The sequence below is a fragment of the Engraulis encrasicolus genome, chromosome 4, assembly GCF_034702125.1.
Source record: "Engraulis encrasicolus isolate BLACKSEA-1 chromosome 4, IST_EnEncr_1.0, whole genome shotgun sequence".
NCBI lineage: Eukaryota > Metazoa > Chordata > Actinopteri > Clupeiformes > Engraulidae > Engraulis > Engraulis encrasicolus.
In genome coordinates, this window is record NC_085860.1 from 39944648 (window position 1) to 39967147 (window position 22500).

At 44.3% G+C, this 22500-nt stretch overlaps 1 protein-coding gene across 8 annotated transcripts in view; it reads right to left on the reverse strand.

The window, feature by feature from the left end:
- Positions 1–22500, reverse strand: part of LOC134447774 (cytosolic carboxypeptidase 4) — a 178094-nt gene that overhangs the window by 22857 nt on the left and 132737 nt on the right. For all 8 annotated transcript variants that reach the window (XM_063197411.1, XM_063197409.1, XM_063197410.1 and 5 more), the window contains 3 exons: positions 21175–21304; positions 15266–15397; positions 14703–14879 (listed from right to left, as the gene is read on the reverse strand). In XM_063197411.1, coding sequence (XP_063053481.1) covers positions 14703–14879; positions 15266–15397; positions 21175–21304 — 439 coding nt within the window. The remainder of the gene's footprint in view (positions 1–14702; positions 14880–15265; positions 15398–21174; positions 21305–22500) is intronic.

Here is a 22500-nt window from a genome sequence, read left to right on the forward strand (position 1 = left end):
TTTTTTCCAGCGTCCACCCCACCACCTCCACTCACGCTTGTGTGAGACTCTCGTCTCACTCGTTACTAAGGTGCTATCAACAAGTCTACTTATCCTACCAGTTCATTGCATGCAGTCCAGTCTCTCTGCATACAACAGGATAGTACGAGAAAACCGGTCATTCATTGGCCAGCCTTAGGAAAACAAACTAAAAGCAATATGAATAATCAGAATACACAATTCTCCCGGGCAGTTAATTATATGCTGCTTATGTCCCGATTCCCCAGATTTCTATGCTGGGCAAATGAATGATCAGTGTTTTCTCTCCATCGGCCACTGTAACTGAGGCACTGTACCCTAACGGCTGTGATACATCTACGTATATTCCACTCGCTCTCAACCTGCTGGCTCGCCTCGCGTGGTGACGTAGCATCGTTTCCCGGTCAAATTAGCTTAGCTTAGCAAATGCTGTGATCAAACAAATGTCTCTCTTCAATCACAAACACTGTATGTACAAATAAAAATGATAGAACAGGAGTGAATATATTGGTCACCTTAACCAAAGTGTCATTTATTTTAAAACCATCTGTGAAAAACGATCGGCAGAGTTGACACCACCGAAATCAAATTAAATATCTCAGTACTGCTGGTGACGCACGTGACGTCACGGCGTTGAAAGCTCTCCCATTGGTTAACGCTTTGCGGTGCCGCTACATTTTTCAGCCAAGCTCAACTTTATCACCTCGCTCGCCCACCGCCCGCCACCCTCGCTTCCCTAGGTCACCACCTCTCGCCTCACTGCCGCGTCCCAACGGAAAATAATGGAACTCCACGCTTCTACCGCTTTGGTAGCACACATGTACATCAGGCGTAAGCATGGACACTGCTCCCTGGGCCACAAGCCAGTCAGCCCCTCCCAACCCTAATGCTGCTCATACTGCATGTGTGGTGAATTGTAGAGACTGAATTTCATTGCATGCTGTGTGATCCCAATGATCAAAGGGAATCACTATACACTTTTCATTTGGGCAATCTCTGTTAACAAGGTGGCTTCCTGTGTAATTAGGTGTAAGCGATTCATTTGATAATATATTGCTGATTTATGTGTGAATACATGTAGACATACTGCTCTCATGGGTAGTGGATATGCTAAAGCAATTCTTTTACTATCATTCTCATTCTCATTTTATTCAAGTTGATGCATCAAAAGGCAATTTTCAGGCAACATTTTTTTCTCTTGGATAATGTCACTGTGCAATTTATTGACTTCTAACCAGATAACAAAAACATTGACTCTCACTGAGATAAAATGTTGCTGGTGAGTCATCCTAATTCATGTTCTTTTTGGTTGCAAAAAAACAATGTTGCCTCATGGATACACGGCTGTTCACAAACTGACACTGTGAAATAAGCACACCTGTATTGAGCTGAGCCATAACAGACTCATAGCTCATATAACATCCTACGATACATACAGTACATTTTTATAAAGTAAATGTTTCACAACAGTACAGGGTAAGTCACACATCCGGAAATACGGTGGCATTGCCAGTCACAACACCACTTACAGCACCATTACTAAACATGAAGCTTATCTAGAGAGAATTGAAGACGAGCGGAAAGTAAAATCTTTGGCTTATCTCATGCTAAGAAGTAATCTAACAGATTTCCATCTGCTGTCGATTCACTTCCCTGATAAGCCTGTCCAGGTGAATGTCCCTCTCATGCTAAGGTAAAAAAATAAAGACGACTACCAACTGAGCACAATTAATATAACACTGCTTCCTATTTCAAGTAACTGGTGTTAGATATGGGGGGGGGATAACCACCCCAGGGTCTTCTGCTCTTGGGTTTGAACTTGAAGTGAGTGGGATGGGACAACTCCGCTGGGGAGAGGGATTTAAATTATCTCCAATTACACGTCAAAGCGTTCGCTGTGTCCAGACGTGAACTTGACTAGTCTCGCAGTTCCGTAGCGGGAACCTAAAGGTGAGATCAAAGGCCCTGTGGAGGAGCTGTGGCGTGGAGGAGACGTGATAGCCCAGTAGCTAACGGGCCTCCACGCTCTGCAGAGAGCAGAGAGACTGCTTTGTCAGGCAAGTGTGTGTGTGTGTGTGTGTGTGTGTGTGTGTGTGTGTGTGTGTGTGTGTGTGTGTGTGTGTGTGTGTGTGTGTGTGTGTGTGTGTGTGTGTGTGTGTGTGTGTGTGTGTGTGTGTGTGTGTGTGTGTGTAATTAGAATAAAGCGCCATGTGTGGCTTTTAAGCCCCGATTCTGCTCATAACACTAAAATATGCATGAAGGCAGAGAAGGTGCAAGAGATACCAGCTTTGATGAAGATCTTAATTAACTCTGTGGAGCTCAAACACGCTCAGAAACACATACCCGCTCAGAGACACGCTCATATTCAGACCGCCAGACAGACAGAGCAAAAGAGGGAGACTTTCTCTCCCGCAAAACAGTTTGCTGTCCCATAGATTCACTTCTGCAGCTTCTTATCCAGTTCGGCTGGATACTGAATGTGGATGAGAAGCCACCATGGACTTCCATCAAGAAATACACAGACACAAACACAAACACAGACACAGACAAAGACACAGACGCTCACGCACACACACACAGCGACACAGCGACACAGAGATACAGACAGACAAATGCATGCACGCACGCACACATGCACGCACACACACTTCTAAGATTCAAAACTCAAGAACCCATGAATTATGGTTAAGTCCCTCCATCATCATCATCATCATTCAGACATATCTCATCTACTGTGACAGGGGAATCATGTCCAAAGCCAGAACTTGGAATGATAAAAAATATCTTTTTTTCTGTATTCTCGTTTTCAAACAGAATTTCATTCCATTTCTCACAAGGCAATATTTATTTCCAAAAGTCATATCAAAATGGACCAAACCAAGGATATTGACCTTCTAAATATAACAGCTATACTCTATCTCCCATGTTCTATTTTGACCTAAAATAACAACATTGAACTTTCAGCCGGCCTGAATGAAAAACAAAATGTTATGACTATGCAATGTCTTGACATACCATCGTCGTGACACATCTTTCCGCACAGATTGGATCAGCTTTCACATCACATCATGCAGTAGGCCTACATTACATTTTTATGTTCTGAAGGTTTAGTTTTTTATTTTGTGATGTAATGTGACTCTCTCTATTTTGGTCATGTCTAAGCATTGGTCAAGGGCACATAGGAGTGGTGTTATGTCATACAGTGATTCAGAGCACTCAAATCCCACACAAAGAAAACGAGGACTTACAATGACTAGGTCTTCAAGAGGCATGAGTCTGACATTTCTGTCAGTCGGTGTGAAGAGATATCAAGCTGTGTCTGGCCCAAGTACACTCACGAAGTATGAATCACGGCATACTTGTGTGTGTGTGTGTGTGTGTGTGTGTGTGTGTGTGTGTGTGTGTGTGTGTGTGTGTGTGTGTGTGCGCGCGCGCGCGTGTGTGTGTCCGTGTGTGCTTGTGCGTGCGTGTGCATGCATTTGTGTGAATGTACAGAATTTGACTTCTTTGTACTGTACAGTACTGCATATTGCTATGAAGATATTTCTAACTTATTTTTGCCTCCTTCTAAACAAGCTTCACTTTCGTAATGGCTTCAGATGCAATGTGTCTGACCTCCAGACTACCCTTGCCTATTTTGGTAATTTTTGATTTTGCAAGCCGCAAGACCTTTACAGACGCCTCTTTTCCACAGCCGGTTTTCTGGTAGGCCTGCAGCTCTCCACGGCAAGAATCGGACGCCACTTTTTGCTTTTCGAATAGGCACGACACAGCTCAATCGTAAAGCAAAAAGTGGCAGCAGAGTCGCGCTCTAGGCCTACCATAAACCGGCAGTGGAAAAGAGGAAAGAGTGTCTGACAAAAACTCAGGAGAAATGGTGAATCAATTGGTGAATATGAAATAGCTGTCTGAGACATCTGAACTGCACTAAAGCCCATGCTAGCCAACGTCATCACCAAATCCCATTAAACTTTCCCCCCAAATCAGATCAGCTTTGACAAAACCTCCAGCCACTAAACATGATTAGCAGGCACTCACTCGTACACTGAGGAGCTCACCCTGACACAACAATAGAGTAATGGAAGGAGGGTGAAAGTGAGAGAGAGAGAGAGAGAGAGAGAGAGAGAGAGAGAAAGAGAGAGAGAGAGAGAGGGAGAGGGGGGGGGTAGGAGGACAAAGAGACAGGGAAAAAGGGAGACAGGGAGGTAGGGAGACAGGAAAGCAGGGAGACAGGGAGAAGGGAGAAGGGAGAAGGGAGAAGGGAGACAGGGAGAAGGGAGAAGGGAGAAGGGAGAAGGGAGACAGGGAGAAGATAAGGAGAAGGCAGGCAGGGAGGCAGGGATACAGCGAAAAGACAGAGACAGAGAGACAGGGAGGCAGCAGGCAGGGAGGCAGTGCTTGTGCCTCTAATGGGGAGCTGTGCTGTGCTCTCCTGCTGGCGGGTGGCTCTGAAGTCCTCCTCTGTGGATACTCCGCTCCCCATAGGCCGCTCACATATGTGCATAATGTGCAGCTTTCATCTGTGCAGTGTAGAGAACTGCAGCTGGAGTTGACATAGCAACTTCACCCAACACCTTATTTTTGCTACACTTTGCTTTTGCTAGGTAGGCCTATGTTTTAGAGACAACATCTCCATCTCCATCTCTGGGTATACTGTAACTGTGTGATTTATGTGACCATGGCTTATAAGATAGGAGGGACAACCAGGTATTCTGGACCCATACCATCTTTTCCCAACTAGACTGAAAAGCTGAGGAGGACTTTTGGGCAAGACATTGAACCCCCTACAGTCAAAGTGCAGTATATTCTTCAATGCCACAGTATGTGAATGGGTGAATGTGAGCGTATTGGGTGCTGTACTGAGTTGAGAAAACGCTTAATAAATATTCACTATATTGTCAGTGCACACACAGCCCCCCGATGAAAAGGCAAGAAGATGATGAAGATGACTGCAGAAAGAATCCTAATGACCTTTAGCTTCTCATCAAGTCAGGGAGCCATGCAAAATTGTTTCCACAAAAATACATGTGGAGCAAATGTGGAGAAAATCAAGCAAAAAAAAAAGAAAAGTTGAAAATAGCTCATGCTGTGCCTCGAGGTCTGTATCAGAGAGACCATCGCTTAAAAGCTCATTTAATGGGATGTTTCTGTGAGGGGCCAGAACATACAGCTAAAACCTCTTGCCATAATCACAGGGGTTAACAGCAACGTGAGGAATTATGGTAAAATACTATCTAGATATGCTAGTAGTGTACTTGGTGTTGTTGATAAAGTGATGAAAACAACTGAATTAATAATGAAGCAAAAACAAGGAAATGAAATATTCATTACAATCATGAAATTGCTGGTAAGTCCAAGAGCGCCACGAGGTTTGCGTTTACACCAATTGTTGTGTATGTGTCACATTAACACAGTTGAGACAAACAGGTTGTTTTGAGCATGGATGTTTTGTGTAAAGAAGGTTAATCACTGGTGTTACTGGACGCCGTAATGACAGAGTAACTGCTCAGAGGTAGCCAACTATTGCTGCTGTCCTCCCACTACACTTCCAGAATAAAAAGTAGGGATTTCCGCAGTTTGGATATCCCTTAAATGGACAGTACAATCCATCTTCAGTGAGTGCTCTGAGAAAATGAAAGCCTTAAAGCACTGAATGTTTTCATATGGAAATATCCGACTGCTCCATAATGTCAGACATTCATATTCTTCCTGAAATATTTTCAGCCCTGTTATATTTTTTGTCCGTTTTTTTTTTTGCTGAGTTAATACAAAAAGTAAAAATGAAATAATTTGGAACCTGAAGTCAAGAACACAATGTTTCAGGTCATGAAGTGAGCAAGAATAGGTTAAAACAAAGAAACATATTTGATATAATAAGCAGCACACAAAACACTGATTAAACTGGGTTGACCTAAGTCACAAGAACGAAGATAAAAAGTACTTTCTACACTAGCCTTTTCCAGAAATCCTGTTTGGTTTATGGATATGAATTACTATACTCATGAACTGTAAATAATTAAATAGAGAGTTTTATTCTTGCCCAGCTAGAATTATTTACAAAAACGTGAAACATAATCTTACATAGGGACTGAACCTAGATTTGAATGTACTGAGATGGTAAGTTTTTTTTATCCATGAATCTGAACTTAATGTCTCACAAGCGCAATAGTGTCAGTGTATGTAATTTACCTCACAGTTTATTTGCCTGAGTAATAACAGATTTGATTTGAGCTTACTCAGGCTGGAGTAAACATGGTTATGACTGAGATCACTCCTGTTTTAGATGAATCATGCTTTTCTGGGAGTCTGCCTGCAATGTAGAATGAATTGCTTAGAGAGAAGTTTGCAGCAGGGGCAATATCTGTAGAAAATAAGGGGTGCAACTTTTTTTTCCCCAGAAAAGGTACATGGTCTCAAATGGGAGCGCACAACTCCAAACTAATAGTAAGGTTTTCCAAAATGTCCTCCCTTCCAGCAGCTTAATGTTCCTCTTGTCATCACCACCACCACCACTCAAGCACTTCTCTTGATTCTCTTAGTGGCCATCTCTTTGACGTCATCCTTTTTATCCTCCAATTTTAGTCTCTCATCTCATTCTCAGTCTTTCCCTCATCTTAAACGTACGTGTCTCTCCTCTATTTTTAAATCTAGAACTCCACTCTCTTCCCTCCTTTTGGTCATTTTCTCTTGCTATTTTCTGATCTCCTCTACCCCCTGCTCTGTTATGTCCTTCTTGTTCTCCATGCTGTCTCCTACTGCTTTTATTCCAAGCCTTCCATTTTTCACCGCACTTCCTTTACTACTCTCTCTCTCGTACACTTCCTCCAAACTTTCCTCTTTCGCAAGTCTTTTATAGCCCTTTGTTCTCCTCTTCTCGTTCACATCATTCATGCCCGTTCTTCTTCTACCTGTTTTGTTCTTAATCAACTATCCTCCTCTCACAGTCCTTTTTCTCCCACCTGTCTTCATTCTTCTCACTTCACCTGCTTTTTTTCCGTTCACCCCCAATTCATGGCTCACACTCACTACTATTTTCTCCACCCCACCCCATGTCTTTTAACTTGTGTCTCTTCTCTTCTCTTCTCTTCTCTTCTCTTCTCTTCTCTTCTCTTCTCTTCTCTTCTCTTCTCTTCTCTTCTCTTCTCTTCCCTTCCCTTCCCTTCCCTTCCCTTCCCTTCCCTTCCCTTCCCTTCCCTTCCCTTCCCTTCCTCTCCTCTTATGACTTTTCCTCAGCTCTGACCCTTGCCTGTGACTCACCGACCGTCAGAGGGGATAATGAACTGTGTCCGGCAAGATCCTGCAGCCAATTCCACGTTTCAGCACCACCACTAATTGGCATAAATGGACTCTGAGCAGAAGGAGGTTTCTCTCACACTCGCTTGCTCTCTCTCTCTCTCTCTCACTCTCTCTCCTTATCTCTCTCTCTCTCTCTCTCTCTCTCTCTTCCTGTACCTCTTACCTGGGTTTCCTACTGGTGCCAATGATGTAGCAGCTCCATTGGGGAGAATCCCCATCAGGGGCCTCCCTGCCTGCCTGCCTGCCTGCCTAGTGCTACCAGCTGAGATCCTGCCCTGCAATCGGTGCAGTCCACCGGTCTGCCAGCCGCCTGACATCCCGGGCCAAGATCAGTACAGACTTTTTAATCAGGCACTTGCTCAGGCTCCTACCCAACCTTTAAGAGTACATGTGAGCAAACATCTGCCCTGCCACCTGCCCCGCGCTTTCCCCTTAATGAAACGACCCATTTTCTGACTCATTTGCCAAAAATCCCCACATTTACCCACTAATGCAGTCGATGTGTGTGTGCGTGTGTGTGTGTGTGTGTGTGTGTGTGTGTGTGTGTGTGTGTGTGAGAGAGAGAGATAGAGAGAGCGAGAGAGAGAGTGTGTAAGAGAGAGAGAGAGAGAGAGTAAGAGAGTGTAAGAGAGTGCAAGAGTGTGTGTGAGTTACTAGACTATGCGTGTAAGCAGGTTGATTGTGTGTGTGTGTGTGTGTGTGTGTGTGTGTGTGTGTGTGTGTGTGTGTGTGTGTGTGTGTGTGTGTGTGTGTGTGTGTGTGTGTGTGTGTGTGTGTGTGTGTGTGTGTGGTTACTAGACCATGTGCGTGAGCAGGTTGATTGTGTGTGTGTGTGTCTGTGTGTGTGTGAGATTACTAGACCATGTGCGTGAGCAGGTTGATTTTGTGTGTGTGTGTGTGTGTGTGTGTGTGTGTGTGTGTGTGTGTGTGTGTGTGTGTGTGTGTGTGTGTGTGTGTGTGTGTGTGTGTGTGTGTGTGTGTGTGTGTGTGTTACCTGGCAATGCCACCACTAGGCCATCATTCCCTGGCCAGCCGATGGAGTGCCTTGTGGCAGAGATGCAGGGCTGAGAGCTTGTCATTGACAGAGCACTGAGCACACAGACTATCTGATTACTCCCCTTGCCTGCATGCCATGACCATTCTCAGGAAGAGTGTGTGTGTGGAGTGCATTTGTGGTGCATGCGTGTGTGCGTGTGTGTCTGTGCAGTGCATTTGTGTGTGTGTGTGTGTGTGTGTGTGTGTGTGTGTGTGTGTGTGTGTGTGCGTGCGTGCGTGCGTGCGTGCGTGCGTGTGCGCGAGTGCACGTCCGTGCATGAGTTTGTGCGTGCGTGCAGTGCATTTGTGTGTGTATGCGTGTGTGTGTGTGCGTGTGCGCCCGTGCATGAGTGTGAGGATGGCTGTGGGCTTCTGCCGGTTTAATATCAGCTTACAAACCCAAGGCTAGTGGGCCATTCTACAGGCCAATCAAAGCAAGGTCAGATATAATGGCTGGTGTTCCCCACCACAGCCCTTTACTTTATGGGGAGAGGGGAGATAAGATGGTAGTGAACTCCAGTCGGCTCCCCACAGAGACCGCTAACTGCCAGTGGACTGCTAACACAGAGAACACAGCTAAGGCTGTTTATTTTTTTCGTAGGCTATATTTGTGGTTTCAATAGTGTGACTTGTCATCAAACCGTAAAACTAGAGATGGTTAAATTGTGCGCTTCTACCAGCCTCTACAAACCGCATGGTCATATCCATTATATGCAACATGGTAAGAAATGCTACGTTTTTAATGTGATGAATTAATATGGTTTTAGCGTGTGAACTTCGTGCAGAATTAACTTCGTGTAATGAATAAAGATGGTTTTAGTGTGTGAACTTCGTGCAGCTTCTAAGTTCAACCATTCACCAACTGGGACATAGAGCCTGTGATTATTAAAACATTCATCCATACACAGGATTGTGCGTGTGTGTGTGTGTGTGTGTGTGTGTGTGTGTGTGTGTGTGTGTGTGTGTGTGTGTGTGTGTGTGTGTGTGTGTGTGTGTGTGTATGCGTGTGTGACAAGAGATTAGAGGTGCAGTAGATGGTTTAGCCAAGCGGGCAAAACTTTGATCCGCTCACTTTCACATATTCATATATTCATCCTGAGTAATTTACCATGGTCCATGAGCACTGGTGGCACAGCGGTATGAACATGATCTGAGGAGGAATATGAATCATTCAATCTTGATTTTTTTTTTTTTTCTGCTGTATCACTCCCAAAGTTGGGATTCCTATTTTGTGAGCCGAAAAAAAAAAAAACTTCAGCACATACATGCATGGGTGCCGCGAGGGGGGGAAAGGTTTTACAGATTCTAAGGGCCCGACAGCACTGACAGGGCCCCTAAAAGGATGCTGATCACATAATTTGTCATTTCGAGGGCCCAAAATTTGAATCTTTCATGGGGCCCAACATTTTTAGTGGCGCCCCTGCATACATGTATCTCTGGGCAACAAAAACTTTCACACATCTTTTCGAGCAACAGAAGTAGAGGCTCCAGTCTGGCTCCATATCCAGAGAGCACAGAAGGCAGAGACGTGTGGCATTGTTGGGCACAGCTAATGCCTTCGGATTTTTCCCCCTGCTGTATCACTCCAAAGTTGGATTCCCATTTTTCGGGTCAGAAAAGAAAAAATAGCTTGAACACATACATGTATTCTTGTGCAGCAAAAATTCTCAACTCTTCATGAGCAAGAGAAGTGAGCTCTAGTCTGGCAATGTTTCCGGAGAGGACAGAAGGCAGAGACCTCCACGTGGCATTGTTGGGCCCAGCTAATGCCATCGGAGAAGTGCCAGACGGTCTGTTGTGGAAGGCTCTCAGCGGTTTCTTCTCCAGCTCCTGGGGAGGCTTCAGTGTCAGTCATAGAATATTTCGAGGCCATTCAGCTGTGCTCCAAGCCCCCAAAAAAGTAACAACAACAGATCTCTTGTAGCATGGGCACAGGCTGACACGGCTGCCATCATGGCAGGCAAGGGCTGTTGCACTGTTGGCATTCACTGTGGGCAGTGGAGTTAATTATGGTAGTCTCTAATTGGGTTGGGGGTGGGTGGGAGCCTGGCATAAATTCATCTGCCCATACACACTAAGGCAGGAGCAGATCTAGTCAGAACTTAAACATGAGAATAAATGGGACAACCACACTCAACCACCATGCTAATGATAACTCGTCTAATCTAATAGCGATTAAGTTAAGTAGCGCTTATTTCTCAGACTCTCATAGCCAAGATGCACAGATAAAGCCATATCAACAGTTTAGCTGCATTCCCTTGACACCAACATCTGACATCTGAACCATAAACCCATCCACAGTCAGCTATGTCAGTGAAATTGACGAAAGTGGAAAAGTGAATGTATACATGTCCCCTCGTGGAATGAAATGTCCTTACATTGCATAAGACATGGACCAAAAAGGGCAGCCACAGGCTTACAATGATGGACTAAAGACAAGTTAGGGTAGAGCATAGGCATATCACTCACTGGAGAGGAGTAGTAGAGTATACTGTAAGAGCAAGGGCTCTTAGTGTGTGTGTGTGTGTGTGTGTGTGTGTGTGTGTGTGTGTGTGTGTGTGTGTGTGTGTGTGTGTGTGTGTGTGTGTGTGTGTGTGTGTGTGTGTGTGTGTGTGTGTGTGTGTGTGTGTGTGTGTGTGTGTGTGTGTGTGTGTCTGTCTGTCTGTCTGTCTGTCTGTGTGTGTGTGTGTGTGTGTGTGTGTGTGTGTGTGTGTGTGTGTGTGTGTGTGTGTGTGTGTGTGTGTGCATGTGAGTGTGTGCGAGAGAGAGAGAGAGAGAGAGAGAGAGAGAGAGAGAGAGAGAGAGAGAGAGAGAGAGAGAGAGAGAGAGAGAGAGAGAGATGGAGAGCAGATTGGTAACCAGCCTAGTCCTCGGGCGAAAGGAAAATATATGAGAGGAGACAGGCAAGGGCAATGGATTAACAGGGGAGACGGGAAAAGGAGCATAGGAAAGTGGAAGGGCCTGAACAGTGTTAAAATGAGAGATTTGGATGCTAACCACATTACATTTAGTGTCGGGCAACTCATGACGTCCTTGTGACTGGTGAAAGTTAATGAGACGGTGGCGGCAGACAGACACTACAATAAAAGCGTACGCTGGTTAAGCATCCTGTTTGATTGCGAAAGCTTTACTCACTGTCACTCCAATGAAAAGGAATAGAACTACTTTAAAAATCATTAACATTAACAAAATCTCTTTCATTTTTTAAAATCCCTGTTGAAAGGGGACATGCAATTTCTTCAATACAATGAGGGTCCCGGGCAGAAGACAAGTGCAGTGTAAGTTGTAAAGCTTGGAAATACATGAACATTCCACAGAAATGGCCATGTTTCTTTTTTAAATCATTACCATGTCTGTCATGTCATTGCACATTATTGCCCAAATTGATTCCGTTGATATAATGACCAATGTGACATTTTTCTTTACATCACTGTTCTGGAGGCAACAGACCTTACCATTCAGCAGATCTTCAGCCCGGAGGCAATAACACACAGGCAAAGGAAGGTGCCATCTTTAGTCCTCCGGCAATGTGTTCAACACCCTTGGTGTTGTGCTGGAGGTTGTGTATCCTACAGGAGTTTAATTCCCCAATGCTGCTGTTTGTTAGTGCCTTGTAAGAAATGAAAGTGCAAGTCCCATGTTTGTCATTGTTACACGCAGCACACCTTCAGGCTACAGGTCTGACTCCTTAATGGCTTGTCAGTTACTGTCCAGACCCAGTTCCACAATGCTGTCACAGTGCTTTGTGGAGAGATTGGTTAATCATATTCTCATCCTTATCCAAACATCGTTTCTCGAAAGAGGGAAACAGCCAAAGATGTACAGTACCTCACTAATGAAGGTGAAGGTTTACATGTGACAATGAGAGATCTGGGCTATTAAGGTTTACATGTGACAATGAGAGATCTGGACTATTAAGGTTTACATGTGACAATAAGAGATCCTGCGTATTATATTTCATAACATGAATTGCTACATCGCTTTGGTGGAGAGATTTGTTTTGTGCTCTATTTAAAAGCCCTCCATGCCAATACACAAACACTGAAACAACATAATTACACCGACTACTACATACTGTATGTGGAAGCCATCTCCGAGGAGATTTGTTCAAACAATAAAGTAGAAAATATAACTAGTCTAAAGTCTACTAATTTAGATTTGCAACATTAAAAATGTATGATTCCATTCACCTTGTATCAATGTTCACAACCTTCAATCTCGATTTAATAGAATACTTCTCTTTCAGCCTCTAGTTGCTGTTTATGCAATCCAGCTGAACAAGCACATCGTCTCATGCAAATAAAGTTCTCCACAAGCAGAGCGTCAGAGAGAGAGAGAGAGAGAGAGGGAGGGTGAGAGAGAGAGAGGGAGGGAGGGAGGGTGAGGGTGAGAGAGAGAGAGAGAGAGAGAGAGAGAGAGAGAGAGAGAGAGAGAGAGAGAGAGAGAGAGAGAGAGAGAGAGAGAGAGAGAGAGAGAGAGAGAGAGAGAGAGAAAGAATGTGTGTGCCAACTAAGCAAGTGCATTTACAATCACAAACAAAGAATGGAAAAGTACTTTGCAAAGCAAATAGTATAATCTAATATCCGATTTCTGCACGGTTCGCCTACTTCAGCTGACATGTGATCAAACATTTGAAATACGGTACTCTGCTTGCTACTCATGTACACACACAGACAACATGTCACATGACGATATGGTTCTACCCACACACCCGTTTTTTACACATTACTAATTCAAGTGGAGGAGGGAAAAAAGACTATGTGTGTAGCATACCATGCACATATTCAGCACTCCACACATGTTCAAGTTTCTTGTGCCTTCCAACTACAATCGCGAATCTTAAATACATGAGGGCACGCCTGAGGACTCTCGCCTTCCCAACAATGTCACTGTCGGTGCATAACCGAGTAGGCTATCTTTACAAAATGCTAATTCAAAAGAAAGCAGAGCTAGAGCGCTGCTGTAAAAACGACTGGAGTATATCGGCCTCTTTTCTTGGCTCTCTGTCATACTGATGAGGGGGAAACCTAGCAGTGTGCAACTAATGCCAGATGCCTTATCTGAATTCAAGCAGGCTCGCAAATATGGCATTCTTGCCAGTCACTTTTTTTTATTTACTTGTCATGTTCTGCACGTTGAGTCCAGCTGACAGACAGACAGAGTTTGTGGTTGTGTTGTATTTTGTTGTGTGCACGTGTGTGTGTGTGTGTGTGTGTGTGTGTGTGTGTGTGTGTGTGTGTGTGTGTGTGTGTGTGTGTGTGTGTGTGTGTGTGTGTGTGTGTGTGTGTGTGTGTGTGTGTGTGTGTGTGTGCCAGGGAGAGAGGGAGAAAGAGAAAGAGCCAGTGTGTGTAAAGAGAGAACTCAGGAAGAGACAAGTGATGTGTATGAATGAGAGGAAAGAAAAGAACTCCTTTCGGAGAATAACTCTTTGGAAACTGGCTGTGCTTGTGAATGAATGCGTACAAACACATCCTGACATCACAGCAACAGCTAGTCAGGCATGAAGGTCTTTCAACCAAACTCGGCACACTTCCCCTTGAATGGAAATGAGTCCAGCTGGATAGTAGTGCTTTTGGAGTATTTGTGAGTCTTGGGTAACTGTGAGAATCCTATGGAGTAACGACGGGAAGACTGGGCTGGATATGGAAACATTTTCATCAGAACAGTGGAATGGTACTGACATTGGCCTGCCATCTGCAGTGGCTGTCATTGGTGCACTCCATTAACATTTCATCAGACACCAAAGCAGTGTTTGGTTGTGTCTGCCGCAAATGATTTATTTATTCATTGAAACACACGCAGTGAATAAAATCAACCCAAAAGCACTATGAATAGGCAGATAGGTGTGTGGATTGGCCAGAACCAGAAAATCAATCCGTTTAAAGTCAGAGACAGAACTGGTGGATCAAGGTAGTGATGATGGTTCAATACAGTAAAAATTGTCAGTGTTAATTCAACACATACAGTGGGGAGCGCTCTGGGATCAAATATACTCAATTTCTCTTTGCACCACAGTCAGCCCATGGGTCGGTCAGGAACCTTTTGGATTGTTTGTATGTGACATAGGTCTGTTGACCTTAGTAGTGCTCAAGTCAATTTATTATAATGCTCACAAAACACAATACATTTGATAATGTGTTTGTTTCATTCGTTAAAATTAGAAAGAGAGCAATTTTGTGTAAATTTTAGGGCTGGCAGTAAGAGGGTTAAGTAATACATTTTTACATCACAGTTTGGGTCCCAACCCACCGGCTAAAACACAATGATCTAGAAGACGTTGAGTGGAGTCTCTAAATATTGAATTAACACTGCCTTTTTCACTGTGAAGTGTAGATGTAGGAAGTGTGCCTGACCTGATAGATGCCCTGGTCACAGCCGTTGTACGTGCTCTCCATGGTGTAGGCCCGGAGGACACCGATCTCCCGCCACACTACCACCCTCGCCGTGGACGCGCGGGACTTCTCCACCAGGTAGTTGCAGCTGTTGAAGGAGAAGGCTGGCGCGATACGATCCAGCGTCTTGGGAATTGTCTGTGGAGGGAGAGGGTTTTTTTATTCATCAAGAAACTAGTAGCATGACACATAATTAAAATGTGTGGGCAGACGACACAACAATTGTGATGTCCTTTCCCCATTAATAAGCATTTATTATCACATTGCTAATTATCACGGTGTAAAGCCATTGTGAAAGACGGTCACAAAGACTAATAGTTTGTGGAAGTTGCATTTCACAATTGCAATACCATATTCAGTGACAGCAGTCATAGCAATTGTAATAAAGAATACTCTATGTGTAGTGTGTTAACAAATACATAGTGATACTTCATGGGTGATGTTGCATTTGACAACCACAAGGACATACTCTGTACTACTGTGACAGTAGCCACCACAGCAGTGCTGCGGCTGGCTCATCATACCCTGTATCCAGGGTCCTCCTTCAGGGTGGCTGTGTCAACTGAGGAGCCAGACTGCCACAGAGTCTCCTTCACACTGCAGCCATACAGGAACACGTTCTTCTTCCGGGAGTGGCCGTGGTAGTCACAGAACACCTGTCAGCAGGAGAAGCAAACAAGGATGGTCTTAGTCGTAATTATATTTGCACTTGACTGAGTTAGGAGTCGTTAGCTTTTCATTTTCTCCCCAATCCCTGCCTTGTGTAACTCCTTCACAATCTCTTTCATACTCTCTCTGTCTCTCTCTCTTGCTCACTCTCTCTCGCTCTCTGTCACCAAAATAAAATCAAGCTTGAGTCTTTCTCCCTTTGTTCACTCTGAGCCGCAACTATGGTGTCACAGACACAATTGGGTCATGGTGGAAGAGAGTGGTGTCAGAGATGAACTGAAGCTTTCGCGATACAGACTTTACACAGAGGTGTAGTTGATACGGTGCTTTACCATGTCGACACTGCTGTTGTTAGACACATGGATATCAGTGAGACCATGAATGCCCTGATGCCACACATCAATGTAAACACAGTAGTATCAAACCCATAATACTTTTTTAGAGCCTACACATTGCTTTTGGTGTGCGTGGATTTATCACTGACACAATGGTGTCAAGAGGCTGACGATCACCAAAATACTGTGTGACAGGAGGTTACTAATTGGAGGCACTTCATTAGTGTGTGCGAGATTGACTGCTCCTATTTTTTTTTGCACGGCAATCTGCATTTGTTAATTGCCATGTTCCAGACAATCAAAACTGAGCTTCATAACAGTGCTATTTTTTTCTCTCGCCAGGTAAAGTGCTGTAATTACTGACGTGATGAATGGAATGCACTTATTACCTATTAGCTCATCTGTAATTTCGCTCAATTATAGACAGGCTAATACATTCACGACAAGGCCATTTAAACCTTGTAAGGTGTTCAAGTTTATTGGACCCCTTTTCAGTTTTTTTACTTGACAAAAATGTTATAAATTATTATTCTTTCACATTGACAGATTCACTGGCCTTGGTTAATTTTCTGTGAGGAACACTAATCGGGAAAAAAAACATTAGTGATTAGTAGATTTGAAAAGATGTGATACACCTTAGAGAGGAAGGAAGGGTGTTCCAGTCTGATTGACTACCTTTAAAGGCCCGACCCCCTTACTGAACCTTAGAGTAACTAGGAATAGACCCGTTCAGAGTCGACGTCCTCATGAATGCGTGCGCATCGTCGACTCAAACACACCAGAGATATTGGAAGGATATTACGAGAGACTCCACTTTTCTGGGTGGTACTGCACTCTAGGGGAAGTGCAGACTCCATTCAGAAATAACGGGCTGCTGCGCTCAGAGCCATATCTCGACAGCGGCCACTAGGAGAACCGCAGGCATGGGTAAAATCGGGAGTGGTGATTCTGTATTTAATACTGGGTGACAGTGCAGACACTAAAGAGAGAAAAACTGCCGTTCTGAAGTGTGTACGTTGATAAAAAATAGAGATTCCAAAAAGTACACTTGTTATGCTATTTTGAGAGGGAAGAGGCCGTTGCAGAAGCATAGGAGATGTTTGTTGTTACAAGACATTAAACTACTGACTGGACTGATGACATCGCCAGGAATACCCGTGTCCGTGGTACCCACTGCATATCTGAGGTTAGCGCGAGCATCCGTTATCTTATTTCGGAAAAAAAACACCTATCGAGTCTCTGTACAAGTGAACTGAGCATGGACGATTTTGAGGCAGCGGTGCGCACGCAGCCAAATTACGTCACACCTGTTTACAAACTCTAAAAGTGGCCTGTATGTCAGAGGGAGCTAAAGGGAGTTAGTAGTTCTTCCAGGTAGAAAGGGCAATTCAGATAAATACATTTAAGAATAAGAGTTTACCAGTGGAGCTACCCCCTATTTTTGGCCAGTTCAAGACTTTGTACAGTGGTGGGTTCTATAAGGACACCGGAGCACATGTCATAGCCTACAAAGGCTATGATATGACACGTTAAGAGGACAAAGACTTGTGTCAAAGGTACTACAAAGGTACTTATCATTTCCAAAGCCCGGGTCCAATGGACCCAAACATCTTCAATGTCACAAAAACACCTTACAAGACTTAGAATCTCTTAAAGAAAAGTTGGAAGTGTTGACTTCACCATGTTCTGAGTGACAGTGGGGGTGGAGTTTATAATGTGACACTATGCAAAGTTATGTGGAAAACCATGCATGAAAGATGGTTTGTGCTGAAGTAGGCTGGTGGTGCCCATGGGCTGAAAACTCTTAGGTAGTGCCATCAGATCATTAAAGCCATCAGATTTTTTTTAACACAAAGAAGTTGAAGTATTAACTTTAAGTGAGTGACAGTGGGGTTCAGGGTCTTAGCGTGACACAGTACCTTATGTACATTTTCAACATTATATACAGGTAGTTTTTAATACATTTTTAAGTCTGTGGATGAGTGTTCTCTTGGCCGGCATTGTGGTCTGGGTGGAAAACTGGCTTATGCCAGGATCGCCATCCACAAATCCAGGTTTCAGCTCCTCAATATTTGACAATGAACATTTTAATCCTGTCCTGCAGGAGGAGCCTGGAATCCAAAAGCTGCACACTGTCATTTCAAGCCGGCCCAGGCCTGTTGCCTTGTACAGTATATGCAAATGGTTTGGCTGGACCGCGAGGCACCCCTGGTACTCTGCCTGATCCAATACATTATCTCCCCTGTGAAGAGGCAGTGGCGGCGGGTGGAGGGTCGCCAGCGACTCATCTCTGGTGTATAAACAATCACAGATATTATGTATACGAAAGAAAATGAAAAATGATTAAATGAAATATTCCCTCTCGCCTCACAGTCGAGTTGGAAATGCAAAAAGAGGTCACGGAGGCCACAAGTAATACTAATGTCAACTCAAATATGGATTGACAGACCGGAGATGCAGTATTTTAATGAAGGCACGGTTTTTATCATGTGCTGGTCCACTATAAAATGTTGTCTGACAATGTATGTTATCCAATTATTGTCAATGCGGTTTGGCATGGCAGTTTTCTTCCCCAAATTTAATTTACTTTCTTCATTTGAAAGAAAGTCCTATTGTATTGTCTTGATATTGCACTACATTCTGTAGAACTAGCTGTAATGGACACCAACTTTACAATACAGGAACTGACATATTATTAACGAATTATGACACATGACAACATCATAGCCATTACTATCCAGGTATTTGACAAACTGAGTTACCATCAAAACTTTTAGAACTTTATGAAATAACAATTGAAGATGAGTTGTTTTGGGCAGTCATGGGTCAGTGGTTAGGGCATCAGCCCAAAGGTTTCCGGTTCGACTCCCGACCCGCCAGGTTGGTGGGGGGAGTAATTAACCAGTGCTCACCCCCATCCTCCTCCATGACAAAGGTACCCTGAGCATGGTCCCGTCCCGCCGCACTGGTCCCTTTCGGGCGCCTTTGGGGGCTGCCCCCTTGCACAGGTGAGGCATAAATGCAAGTTTACTGTGTGCAGTGTGCAGTTGTGTGCAGTGTTCACTTGTGTGCTGTGGAGTGCTGTGTCACTAAGCCAGTGGGAGTTGGAGTTTCCCAGTTGGGCTTTCACTTTCACTTCACGTCACTTGTTATCAAACCATCACTGCATCAGTCATTGATTGAACCAATAAATCACTAAGCACAATGTGAAATATCCCATGACAGGATCTGGACCTGAACATCTTGGTTGGTACTATGTAATAAATGCAATACAACAACTCTGTGGAGGTTTGAATCTAACATGCAGTATGTGTCCTACTTTTCTGCTCTTCACTATGTTCCCATCCATTATAAGGATTCATGGTGTAATTTTCGGAGCCACGTCATTTGACTGCGTGTTCATGAAGACATCTGGAAATCCACTCATCTACTCCCTCCAAACATCAGCACAAACTGAGACGAATGGGGGCTGTCGCCTTTGATTGGTAAACAGCTTGCTTTAAAGCAGATGATGAGGAGCATTATCCAACTGGTTAAGCACCCAATAAACAGTTGAATCACCCCAGTGACATCATCTAACGAGGGAAATGACCAGTTAAACATAAATTGCCCGGCTAAATGGTCTTATAAATGAAAACCAGACAACTAGACAAAACACTAATGCTCGTATGAAGTTTTTTTTTATAGTTTCCCGCCTTTAATATTCAGACGGATCTGATATGTCAGTCACTGTTGTCAGTAGAGAGAGAGAGAGAGAGAGAGAGAGAGAGAGAGAGAGAGAGAGAGAGAAAGAGAGACAGAGATAGAGAGAAAAAAAATTGGACTGTCCTCAAGTCTATCAGACAACTGGCAGCTGCCATGAAGATATCGAAACCAACAAGGGCGCACAATTAATTGCCGCCTCCCCGAAGTCTGCGTGTGTGTTTATCAAATTGCTGCTGGCAATCAGTCTGCATTTTGCTCAGTTTCTAATTTACTGTCACATTATAGAGGAAAACATTTGGAAAATTGGGGGCACTCAGACAAACCGATCAGCCAAGCTGCTGGATGCTGCTGGTTGCCTGCCTGATTCGATATATTATCTCCACGGTGAGGGGACGCTGGTGGAGGGGTTTCCAGTTTTTGCTGTTGCTGTGGCTGTGGCTGCTGCGAATGTTCTGGATGCTGATGCTGTTTACAATGCGGCCCCTGAAACCTCACCACAAGCTGCTCAGCGCTCACCTAAACCCACAATGTGTTACACTGCATTTAGGCCCCATACCAGACCACAGGGATTTACAGGTAATTAGGTACGTGGAGCATCGGTCCCCATGGAGTGGGCTGGAGGTTAGATGCCTCGCTCAAGGGCACTTTAGTGTGTGTGTGTGTGTGTGTGTGTGTGTGTGTGTGTGTGTGTGTGTGTGTGTGTGTGTGTGTGTGTGTGTGTGTGTGTGTGTGTGTGTGTGTGTGTGTGTGTGTGTGTGTGTTAGGTTAGTCACTCTGACAACTAAGAAACAAAATACTTTGCTACTGGTACATGAATTAAACCTGCGAACCTCAAAGCACCATACTGAACATCTAGCTCCCATGATTTAATAGCTTACAGTGCATTGTCATAGCAGTCCTCAACTTTAAAGGTACAGCATGTATTTTTGTAGGTCATTTCCAGTTAAGTTTATTTTCATGTAGTTTATTTTTGTAGTTTATTTCCAACGTCTATGGTGACTAAGTGGATAGCACAGCTAAAAGGACGGTGTGACTAAAGCGGCTATATAAAACAGTACCACTAACAAATGAAGTGTGACAAGACGTGGTCTGTCATATGGCTGTCATAACTATGTTGTAAGCATGTTACGTCCACTTCCCACGCCATCACTCTCAGCACCACAGCATATGGTCTGTGTTCCTCATCGAGTTTTATAAATAGCCACCCATCCGGCCCCTTTCAAGGGCAAAGTGTGCTGCCTACATTGTCGTTCCTTGAACAAACTGTCCGTTCCGCCCCAAAAGCCGAGAGCAGTAATGGGCCACTTATTAGCCGATAATGGGCTACAGTGTCTGAATGTGTGAATAGTTGTACCACGGTACATGAACACAGCCTAGCCAGCATATCAGCGAGCACACACACACCAATACCCAATTGTGCACAACTGGGGCATGTTAAAAGATGACAGGCTAATTACCAGAGCGACACGGTTAGCTAATATTCTACGCTTTTACACAATCTTAGTGGACTGGCCAGAACTCTGTGTCTTCCAGTTGTACTGTACGCTTTAGACATGTGTGATGATGAAGATTTGCAGAATGCACATGCAATGTGTGTGTGTGTGTGTGTGTAGTAGGACAATGTGTGTGCATGCGTGTGCGTGTGTGTTTGTGCATTTAGTAGTACACACGGCAACAGAGACACACAAACACAAATACAAGTTCAGCCATTCAGAGGTCCTCACCAGTGGTGTTCTGCCAATGCTGTTCAGGTAGTAGAGGAATCCTTTAGTGTGGTAGATGGTGGGACTCAGGGCCGGGTCAGGCTTTTTCCACTGCCTATTCAGATCCTCACCAGTCAGTGAGCAGCGATGGCTGTAGACACATGCACGCACGCACACATGCACACACGCACACACAGAAACACACACACACACACACACACACACACACACACACACACACACACACACACACACGCACACACAGAAACACACACACACACACACACACACACACACACACACACACACACACACACACACACACACACACACACACACACACACACACACACACACACACACACACACACACACACACACAGAAGACAATGCACGTCAGCATGTCAGTCAGCGAATTTCACTTGCAAAAGACATTCACACTATATATACTATGCATATGTTTTATTTTAATGCAAATCTGCATTTACATTACATTGCATTTACGAGACCATTACCAACACAGATCACGTCTGCACAGAATGTCATCAGTCTGTGACCTTATTGCACTAATACTGCGTGTAGCAGCAAGTCTTTTTCCCTACTCTCGAGATAAGGTTCAAGTAAGAAAAAAAATCTAAATATACAGTAATTAATCAGTGCTGACGAGTTTCTTGCACAATAGAGAGAGGTAGGGCATAAAGCCGCCGGCATAAAGGCCTTCTCCTAAACTCCAGCGCTTTACAAGGGCTCGTCTTTACAAGGAGAGGAAAGATCTCATTTAGATTCCCCTAAAGTACACATTAGGGGTGCTGTCCTCAACAGCCGACTCCGGGGGAGAGAGACTAAAGTGAGTGAGCAAGACAACAAAATGCAGCACAGTGCCATGTTAGGGCGGGATAGACACACAATGCTGCACATGGGCATATGGCAGTGTTTCTCAACAGGGGTGCCGCGGAAACGTGGCTGATAAATAAATGATTGTCTAAATTGATAAGTTAATGCTAGTCAGTGGAATCTTTCATCTGCCATTTACGCACAATAAAGTAAATATAGGTCGCCCCAGTCAGCTGCAACTTCGAACGTCTCCAAATGTGTTACTTTTCTAAGCTTTTGTGGTATCGGATGCGATGCCATGTTACGGCTTGTTGGTTTGGGGTGCCTTGAAATTTTTCATGAATTGAAAAGGTGCCTCGCCTAAAAAAAAGGTTGAGAAACACTGGCATAAGGTATAGGCTGCAGAGGCACACACGTACGCAGGGCACGCCGCTGACAGCTTTGACTGGGCCCGGGACAAAATCACCCCCACAGTGTATTGAATGCTATGAGAGCCTAACTCTGGGCCCCATC